Here is a 10,665-nt window from a genome sequence, read left to right as displayed (position 1 = left end):
GGGACATTCTTTCCTGTTGGAAGTCAGTGCCATGTAGTGCCCAATGAGCTCCTGGAACTCCTGAACCAGCCCTTATACTCCCATTTTTCTGCTGGAATTTTCCTCTCTAGCAGGGCTTGACAATGAACACAGCAAGGAAGGTCTCTGGCCCACCTTCCACCTGGATTTGTGTAAGGACAATAGTGACCCAGAGGACAAAAGGTGAGAGAGAGAAAGCATCTCCATCTGGAGAGAAGGCAGCATTCCAGCCAGCCAGAGGCAGGACATGCTGCAGCTGTAAGGGGAGGAACAGGAGTTTTTAGCAGAAGAGTGCATGTGCCCACATGCAGCCTGGAATTGACCCTAGTAACAGGCTGGGCATGCATTGAATTTACATCTTGCACAGCTAAAAAGGTGCCCCAAACCACTGGCTACTCCAGGGTGTATCCAGTTTACTAAACTGCAGATTCTTTCCCCAGCAATGCACATTTTGTCCTCAAAGCCCACAGCTCCCACTCATCTCAGTTCCCACTCACCATCCATGAAAATAATGCCTCTTATGTGGGGCTTTGTTGCCTCCAAAGAACTTGAAGTACAGTCAACACTTTGGAAACTGTCCTTTGCTTCCAATACTCTTACCTTCCAGGGTTTCCTTCTATTCCTAGTAGCTTTGAAAGATTGTCCTGACAAGATGCTCTTTGGTTAGACAGTTGCAGCAGCAAGAAGCCAAAAGAAGATCCAGGAGCTGTGCTTTGATAGCCCTAGCCTACTGCCAGTGCAAGCATGGAGCTGGAGCCTCTGCTAGATCCAGCTGAGGGACAGGGATGATCTTCAGGGATTGGGCAAATTCATACTGAACATGGTCTAAATCAAAAGGGACATGAGAAGCCCCTTGACTTCCTTACTGATGCACACTTGGCTGAAACAACTCCTATCTCCTTGGCAGAAGCAAGGCTGTGCCAGATGACGCACAGGATACCCCCAAAATCCCTGGCACCATGTTGGTGTTTTGCAAATTGGAGCTCCCACAGGAGAGTGACATGAGAGCTTGTCAGACCAAGGAAACAGCTTCAGCTTGCAGTTGTGCCAGAGCATTCCTCCTGCTCCAACACTTGGCTAGATGCAGATGTCAGTGCCTTAATGCTGGTCATCAGCCCACACTCACAGCTCAGGCACACTCCTGCCTGTCAGCTCCTTGCTTTTCTTAGCAAGAGAGGGAGGTGGCTGCACAGCCAGGCTTTCCTTCTCTTGCACAGGGGTGGGGGGAGGACTTTTACAGCAGTACAACACCAAATACAGAACCTTGAAGTGATTGCAAACTCCACATCCTCTAGCAAGACCCCTGCCCTTACAGCATTTTAACACAGCTTCCCAAAAACCTTAACCACAGAAATACCATCTTCTCATTAAATCTGTACACCAGTCACTTCCAAGTCCCCCAGGCCCTGCACAAACTGGATCTGAAAGGGTGCCTGAAATATTAAACAATTTCCACTCCTCCCCCCAGGCAGGGAGGAACAGTAGTTAGCCTGGGAGGGGTCCATGGACAACTGCAGTGTGATACACAGCCCACATATTTGCAAGCCTGTTACCCATTACAGGCACCTGCCCCAGCAGTGGACCTTGGCCTTCCCAGCACAGGAGCTGCCATTCCAGGCATGGCCCTGCTCTGCAGGGCCAGCACAGCAAGCTGCAACAGGGAAAAAAATAAAAGCTAGGGGGAGACAGAAGTGTCTTATGTCCCCATCAACAGCACTGGAGTTAAAGCTGGTCATGCTTGGGTGTACAAGTCTGACAACCTTCTGCAAACACCAGTCTCATCCAACTAAAACCCTGCTGGAAGGTCCTTGCTGTCAGCAGTGCAAAGTTATCTTCAAACAAACAGCTGAGCAGCAGACAGAAGTACCACAGCAAATCAAAGGTGAGCTCCTGAACAATCAAAGGCACCTGTGAATCTACTCATTAAAAGTTATCTTGACTTTCAGCACCAGTCCCAAGATACCAACAGAATTAAAGGTTACATCTCTTCCCACTATCTACAAGGAGAATATGCTATATAATTTCCAAATATGGCTTAGAAAAGAGTTCAAAGCAAGAGGTTGTTCCTTTTTGGGGTTCTGGGTGTATTATGTGGGCAGGCGTCAGAGGGAAAGCAAGACACAGGATAAAAAAGCCTGGAACCTGCTCAGATACTGATAATGCATTGCTCATAGGATGAATTGCTACCATGAGGGAATGTCTCCAGGATGCTGAGAACTGCCAGCAGGTCTCTCATCTCACCACCAACAAACCCAAAGGTCAACCTTTGCAGAACTGGACAAACATTTGTTTCCCAAGTTCTCCTTAGCCCTTTGCTCCCTTATTGCCAAGTCCAGCTCTCAGCTGAATAGCCATGAGGTAGTGGCAGCTTTTGATATTTCAGCTTGCCTGCATGTGTCAGCATAAATCAACAGGCCACTCCACAGATCATTTCCATTAATTTATTTTGATTCATTTGATACCCATTTGGAAACACTGAACATGATGCAAAATGGACATAAACATACACACATCAGTCTCTTCAAAAAAGCTCACAAATGTTTCACAAAATTTCTTCCTAAAACTCAGGTTTAAAAAAAAATACTTTCCACTTTCATCTAGAGCCCATCACTCTTCACATTATCAGTAGAGGAATTCCATAAAGACAAGATCTTGGGAGGCTGAATTCCCACATTTGACAAAGAAGCTCACCTGTCTGCAAACAGATTTTTGCTGCAGGATCTTCCTGGTAGTGGCAAAAAAGTAAATCCTAGGTAACTGTAGAATTTTTCACTGAAAGGAATACAGGAAAACACATCCATAATCACACACACTTCCTGTCTTAATGAGGCAATATACATTCATATAGGAGGAAAAAACCAAGCACATTATTAAGACATTAGGCAGTGAGGCAGTATCCATTTTATCTTCAGAAGAAATTTTACAGCAAATGGTTTCATTAAGACACTTGAAAGCAACCTACTTTGAAGGGGAAAAAAAGCACCATCATCGCATGAAGGCTGAAATGTGATTAGGAGTCACAAGCAGCACTAGCTCAGGCTCACCAGTGACTTTTGTCATTTGAGGACAAGTTAAATGGAGAAACAGTCAACGTGGGGACCTGTGACTCGCCTACAAAAAAGCACAATGCAGGAAGACACAGTTAAAGAGTGCCAAGCCACCACTTACAGGATGTATCTAATGATGCACTGTTCCTACTACAGACACCAAACAGTGGGGTGATGGCACTTGGACACAGAGGGCGTAACACTACAACACCAGCAAAACCAGAATCCTGGGCCCCTAAGAGCTGCCTGGTCTGCCGAAATCCACACTTTGTGAAACAACAAATGCCTCTTAAAAGGCCATGGGTAAAGCAAGATAAACTAACTTTCAAAGTCTGGGTGGAAAAACATCAGGGCTGGCTATTACCAAAATCCTTCCCTGCTCTTGGTCAGCTTTAGGTCCTCTCTTCACACACAGGGAAAATGATCAAGAGCCAGCAGGGTACTGTTTTCTGCACTGCCAGGCACACAGCTTACAGGTGAGACACTGGTCCTTGCCTGAAGGCCACACACAACCCACAAGTCCCCTGTCACATGCAGGCTGCTCCCACTGCTCCAACCCCCAGGCAGCATGGATTTAGGCAGCTACTAACTCAGGGAGCCCAAGGACTGACTCTGTATGCCTAGATTTTAACATTTTTCTACCAGCATGGTCAGTACCAAGCTCAACAGGAAATTACACAGAGAATAAACTGTTCCTGAAGACGCCAGATCATACAGTTCACCCTTGCAATAACTGGAAAGGAAGCATTACCCTCCAAGGGTCTCCTGCTAATTCTCAGGGATGTTAAAAGGAGACTTCCCACGTATGCATCTGAAGGGACTGAAACTCTTCCGCCCATTTAGATGCCTTTAAAATATCCCATTACTTTATGCTTCTCATCTGCTAATGCGTTCACAAAGCAAATCCTTTCAGGAAGAAGAGGTAAACCAATGCCATGCCGTTAAAGAAAGAGTCACCATTACTATGCAGATGACAGCCACCTGAACCTCCTGTTCACTGAGGAAACAGCACTGCATTTTCCTCCTAGAAAAACTCCATCCTTGCAATCTTTTAGTGCCCTGAATGGTTTCAGTTCCCCCTGGAGCCAGGGCAAAAAATGAAATTTACTTTAGCACTTTGCCCCCACTCTACTGGAGCATATTTGACCAAGGTATGGAATGGTTACATCAGTCTCAGGTCCTTTGTTCTGATCTGCAGTCCAAATTCCACACTGCCTGGGAGAACAGAGAGAGTCTCAGTGTAAGCAGCTCAGATGAAACCTCCCACTCACTAAGAGACAAGGGACAAAGCAACAGTGACAGACAGGCTGCAAAGGTGAAACCAATCTCTGCCTGTGGGAGTAAGTGAGCACCACAGGGTTAGCAGTGCCAGGGAAGCACCCTGTGATCTGCTCTGCTTTCTCCCAGCCAGGAGTAGCAGGACTCTGAGAAATCACTTATCTCAAACCTGCAAAAGCTCCCAGAGCTTGTTCAGCCTGTAGGTGCATGATTGATTCCTGTGCGTGCAGCACACAGAGATGGACAAATTGGCTGTCTCCACTGCAGGGGTTCATTTGGCCCAGGAGGTCCTTCTGCCTTTATCTTCCTCAGTGCCAGCAGGGTAAGATCTAAGAAGATCCTCCTAGACCACAGCATCCTTATCTCCAGGGTTGCCAAGCTTGACATCATCTCGGCAGGCATCACAATATACATATGTGCCATGGAAACATTTACAGACAACTCAAGTGGAAGCAACTTTGACTCAATTTGAACTCCTAGGATCATGCTTCAAGCTCCAAACAGAAGGTCATAAAGTAACACTTTGCACAGTCCAGCTGCATACTTTTTTATTCACATTCGAGTCAAGAAAGTGGTCAGAACTTTCTGCTGTGCTTGGTTGGAGGTAGGAAGCAAAAGAGCTGTCCCTTTACCTCCTTATAAAGAACTGCTTTACTGGATGAAAAGGGGAAGGAAATAAGGGAAATTCAGTAACTGTATAGCCACATTCCAAATGCAGCTGCTCCTTAATTATCTGCTGGTTATAAAATGTGCCACTTCAGGAAACCAAACAGAGCAAAAAGCAACACAGTCTTTACCTGAACTGGGACATATCATGAGAAGCACTCAAAAAATATGGCAGGGATCCCAACAGACAGCCCCTGCTTTCTTTTGGCATCATGCACCATCCATTTATTCTTCAAAGCTACTGCACAGCAGCACAGTGAATGTGCATCACTTGCCCAACATCCCCCAGCTGCCTGCCACGCCCATGCACTCAGGGGCAGGCATGACCCACGCACACTGCACACATCTGAAAACACCACAGCTAGGAACAAAGCTCCATCTCTGCTTTTGCAACTTAGGCCCAACCTGAAATTCTTGTGCCACAGTCCCCAGCTCTTCCAGCCAGACCTCTCCTGTTACTGCAGGGCCAACGGCATACATAAAGGGCTTCAACCAAAAAACCACAAAAAATCCCACCCTGAAATCCAGAAACCTGCCACCAAAACCTTGTTATTTTGGCTGAAGCTCAAGTCCAGGCCATAATACAGTTGCAGGCTGATGAGGAAAAAATGGCATTCTTGCAGAGCACATTTTAACAGGTTCATTTACCTGCCAGTACAGGTCATCTATCCCAAAAACAAACACCTCCAACACATCCTCCATCTCTTCCTATGTACCTTAGGGTTGATCTGTTCCTTGGCTTCTTGGCTTGAGAAATCAGATCTATAGTCAGGCAGCTCCACCGTAACCGGGCCGAGAGGAGACAAGATCACTGTGCCGACAGCAACACAACTGAGATGCTACTTACCAAAGCAGAACTGCCTACTCTCCCACAGACATAGGATGAAGGTAAAGCTACACTAATACCAGACAGACAGCACTCTTCTTTTGCCCTCAAAGTTCACTTCACATGTTGCTTCAAAACTCCTTACTTGGTGTATTTACCTGCTGTCACATGTCACAACCCATAATCAGAGCAGAAACACTTTGAGGGAGATGAGCAAAGCCTTCAAACCAATACAGACCCGGCTTGCAGAAAGAACAACGGGATCTCTTTTCACTCATTTAGACAGACAGGGATGGAATAACAACTTTAGGGGTCAAGAGGTGAAGAGATCATACAAAGTCCTACAGGAATGTAGCTCACAAAGGCACTTAATAGAAGCATGTACACAGCTGGATGGAATCAGAGATAGTAAAAATAAATAAATAAATAAATGCACCAGAGAGGAGAGCACTGCCCAGTGACTGCCTAGACAGTCTCCTCTAGCCCAAGAGACCGGTTTCTGCAGGGCTCCATCTGTTATCTGTGTCTTCTGACATCTCCAAAATGGCACACATAGGTACAAATCCAGGGATTCCTTAACCTTTGTAGGAACCAGTGCACTCTCTGAAGCCCAGCAGCAGGGCTTCCTCCTGATGCCAGTATTCACATCTAAGGGAAACTCAAGTTCTCAAAACCTTGTGCTCTTCTTGCTGTTTCCCACGGTGATAAAAGGCAGCAGGCTCCTCCTCTCCCCACCTGCACATATGGCTTACTGCTTTCTGCATCCTATTGCTGGCTGACAGCATGTGAAGAACCATTCCACCAGGGAAAACATCTGCTGTTGTCAGTGAGGGGACAGCCCACATAAAGACCACGAGGAAAGGTTGTGTGAGGAGGAGTCCTGGCGGGAGGGGCTGCTCCCCTGCTAAACAAAGTCAGTGAGCCATGACACAACGCCATCTGCAGAACGAGGGTGTCACACGATGTCCTCGGCAGAGCGCTGTGGAGGAGAAGCCCCCAGGCTCAGGAAGTGGCCCCAGTTGCACAGGAGTCCCCTGTTGTACTGGCCAGTGTCTATCACTAACCCACCCAGCAGCCTGCGCCCAGTGTTGTCCCGCAGAGCCAGCCGAGCTTCCCTCTCAGTCACGTTGTAGCTGATGTTCAACAGCTGGATAAGGAGGATGTATCCCATGCCAGCTGTTACAATGGCACAGTACCACACACAGGTGAACGACAGAGCAGAGCTTGAAGCAGGGAAAAAGATGGGAAGGAAGCCATTTAGTACAGGAGCAGCTGCTTTAAAGTGACTTTCCCTGGTAATCACTATCCTTTCAAATCCCTGTCTACATCTGCCACAGTGATCTCACTTTGCTGCTTTCATCAGATAATCCTTAAAGGCTTTCTCAAAATTAAAGCTTCAGGGTTTACTTAATGAGAGCTTTTACTGCTAGCAGAGCTACTCTTACACATTGCTGTCACACAACCTAGCTCTTCACTCTTTGTGTTGTAATGGTGCTCAGGCCTCACTTAAGGACCCCAGGACGCTCTCACTCTACAGGTCACGAGATGGAGTAGAGGAAGGAAGAGTCACTTGAGTACTATCAGTACTCTGCCCATCTGTGGTAGTGCTGTCTCTGAACTCCTGTCCAATAGCTCCCACCACCTTCACTGCCAGACAGAGCATGTTCTAGGCAGACAGCTTGGAGGACATTCACTAGATAAATAGTAAGGAATGAGAGGGAGAGAGAGAGAGCATGTGGATTCCAAGCTGTCAGACCATTACGTGCATCGGGCAGGGGCATAGATATCTAGAACTACATCTATACATAACACAATAAATACTTCAAATCCTAGCTCCTTCCACTTTTTCCACATAAATACTGAGCTCTCTCTAAGTCTCAGGCTGCCCACCTTGGCAAAAGCAGAAACACATCTTTGCTTTCCAGAGTATTTTAGGGAACGCTTTGTGATCAGGTCTGACAACCAGCAGAATGAGGGACAGGAGCTAAGCTGCCTGAGCAAGCCTGCTCCCACCACAGCTCTCCCAGACAGACATCTCACCTGTAGTCAGAATAGGCCCCGGGGCAGTAGAACAATGCCACAAACAGACTTCGGCCCCTACAGATGGTGTGCAGGGTCAAGGTAATCCCATACACAGAGGTGAGCATGAAGAAGGAGAGTGCAAGGATGAAAGCTTGATGGTTCTGCTCCCCTACGCAGCTGTTAATCCTCCAAAATGAAAGAAAAGATTACTTTGCTTAAAAAAAGAAAAGAAACAGTGTTCTATTTCTTCTTCCTCCCCCAGCTGTCAGAGAACCTGATTTCCAAGGTACTTGCAGTCGACACAGGCTAAGAACTTTGAAAAATGTTCAAGAAAACTTTATAACTTTATATAGAAAAGTTACAAACACAAGACAATAGACCTGTAGGGTAACAGCAGCAGACTGTTTGCATCAAGTTTTAAGCAGGGGTAGTATCCTTTGCTGAGATACATTACACCCTACTGCCCCCTTGGTTCCAGCACCACAGGAACACCCAAAAGGTAGCTTTGGGGTCCCTTGCCCCAGGAGAGTGCTAATGCACCTTAACTGCAGGATTACTAGTGCTCTACAGACCAAGTATAAAACAAACAAACAAACAAAAAAAAAAAAAACAAATCCAAGAAAACCCACAGCAAAAAGAATCCCAAACTGATGAAAAACAGTAGAGAAGTAAAAGCAATTCTGAAGTATGCTGTAGAAGCTTTCAGCTATCAGCTCAACCCACTTAGAATGAACAGTTATTCTAAATGCTCTTTTAAAGGGTAAATACAAAGCTTTTTGTATTTAAAGAGTGTCATAAGGTCTTGCACATAGCAAAAAGCAACTCTATTTGTCAGGGACTGTAAAAAAAGAAGCTTACTGTAAAAAGGAGGGAACTCGGAGAGAGAACACGGGGAGCCTCAGCCGTGCAAAACCTACCAGACACAGTGATGGTCCAGCCTCCTCACGCACCTGCCACAAAGCCGGCAGTGGCCTGCTCGGGCTGGCCTGACCAGCTGGCATTTAGTGCACCAGTCCTTCTTCACACCTGCTGGCTGCTCAGCTGACATGCTGCAATAACCTTTAGCCTCCCCATTCACAGCACGACTGCTGGCAGCACCTGAGATGCCATGGAGCCCGCCGGAGCTCCCTCTAATACTCTTGTTGTGCAAACCCTGGTGCGATGGCTTCTCGTTGCCTGCTGGGATGGGAAGGTAGCCAGGGTCCTTCTTGGCTCGAGACAGGGCTGCAAGCATAAGAATTAACCCGCACGTGAGAGTGACCACCTGGGAATGCTCCACGTGGCCCCGGGGAACCACCTCCCGGAGAAACACATAGTACATATATCCCAAGGAGAAGAGCCCCAGGCTCAAGAAGAACAGAGTCCGTTCCTTCCTCCGGTGGGTGAGGTAGTAATACCACAGCACCACAACGGGCAGGGACGTCAGGATGATGAGCCCCAGCAGGAAGTGCAGGGCGGCGACGTGGAGGAAGACGGGCAGCAGGACGAGCGGCGGCACGAGGCTGACGTTGATCTTCACGGCCCCCGAGAACCAGGGGACCCGCAGCCGGTCCGCGATGGTGTCGGCGATCCTCTCCAGCGCTCCCGGGGGCAGGGATCTGCACGTCAGCCACCTGCGAGCGCGGGAAGCACAGCGCCGGCTGGCACCGGGACGGCCGCGCTCCCCCCCCCCGCCCCGTCCCGCTCCCGCCGCCTCCCCTTTCCTCTCTCCCGACAAGTTTCCCGGGAAGCGGGGCGCGGCTATCCCGCCCTCAGGGCGGCAGCCCCGCGGGGACGCCGCCGCCGCCGGGAGCGTGTCCCGCAGTCGGCGGCCCCCGAGGGTCGCGGAGCCGGTACCTGTCGCAGCCGTCGTCCAGCTCCTCGCAGTCGCAGCAGCACGCCGCCAGGTGGTTGCGCCGGCCGCGCCGGTCCACGTACTCGCAGCAGCAGAGCGGCTCCTCCATTGCCGCCGCCCGCCCCGTCCCTCCCGCGGGGCCGGGAGCGGCTCCCGCCGCCGCCGCCTCAGGTGCCCCGCGCGCGCCACCGCCCCCGCCCCGCGGCCCCGCCCCCGCCGCAGCGCCCGCCCGCCATTGGTCGCGCGCGCCCCGAGGTGTGTGGGGGGCGGCGCCCCCGCCCGGACCGTCCACCTGACGGCGGCGCGCGCCAATGGGCGCGTGGGGGGCGGCGCCGCCGTCACGCGGGGGCACCTGCCTTAAAGGGGCAGCGCAACAGGTGGCGGCCGGCGGGGCGGCGTCGCGGGCCCGGGCCGCCCCCGCTGCCCGGGGCTGGACACGGGGCCGGGAAAAGCTGCCCCCCGCACCCCCCCCCACCTGTGTCTGCACCCCCTCCTCTCCCCACACCTGTGTCTGCACCACTGCCCCACGGGCTGCGCACCGCCCGAGCGAGCGCTGCCCTCCTAGCATAGCCCAAATTCGAGGGAGGGGGCCCTTGCATTTTCTGGGATTTTCTTTCTGTATTCATCTTCTTTCCCTCAACCTGCTTGGAAAACGCTTGAAGCACATGAAGAGGAGTTTCATCATCAGTGGGCACACCACGCTGAAGCACAGCCCTTGATAGAGGGAAAACACCGAGAGCTGAAATTTCTCTGGGAGAGCTGGAAACATATGGCAGAAGGCAGCCTGCCAAAGCTTGCAGTATGCAAGAGATCTCAAACCCTTTCCTGTTAATTAATCTTAGGCATATTCATCGTTAAGATGGTGACTTCTTTCACAAGGTCCCCATGGCTAAAAAAAGCCTATGAAGATCCTGTGGCTGTGAATCCACTAACATTCCTTTTTCTCCAAAACACTCTTCACTGATGGTCATTTT

General features: G+C 49.8%; 1 protein-coding gene across 1 annotated transcript; it reads right to left on the bottom strand.

Moving 5' to 3' along the window:
* Positions 1-2,467: 2,467 nt before the first annotated feature.
* ZDHHC23 (zinc finger DHHC-type palmitoyltransferase 23) lies at positions 2,468-9,835 on the bottom strand. The gene is made up of 4 exons (XM_064721951.1): positions 9,694-9,835; positions 8,775-9,470; positions 7,876-8,043; positions 2,468-7,058 (listed from the first exon to the last, which is right to left on the bottom strand). The coding sequence occupies exons 1-4, from the start codon at positions 9,798-9,800 to the stop codon at positions 6,791-6,793; spliced, it is 1,239 nt and encodes a 412-aa protein (XP_064578021.1). The 5' UTR covers positions 9,801-9,835; the 3' UTR covers positions 2,468-6,790.
* Positions 9,836-10,665: the final 830 nt, after the last annotated feature.

Source organism: Zonotrichia leucophrys, chromosome 1 (assembly GCF_028769735.1).
Source record: "Zonotrichia leucophrys gambelii isolate GWCS_2022_RI chromosome 1, RI_Zleu_2.0, whole genome shotgun sequence".
Taxonomy (NCBI): domain Eukaryota; kingdom Metazoa; phylum Chordata; class Aves; order Passeriformes; family Passerellidae; genus Zonotrichia; species Zonotrichia leucophrys.
This window is presented reverse-complemented; position numbering and strand designations above follow the sequence as displayed.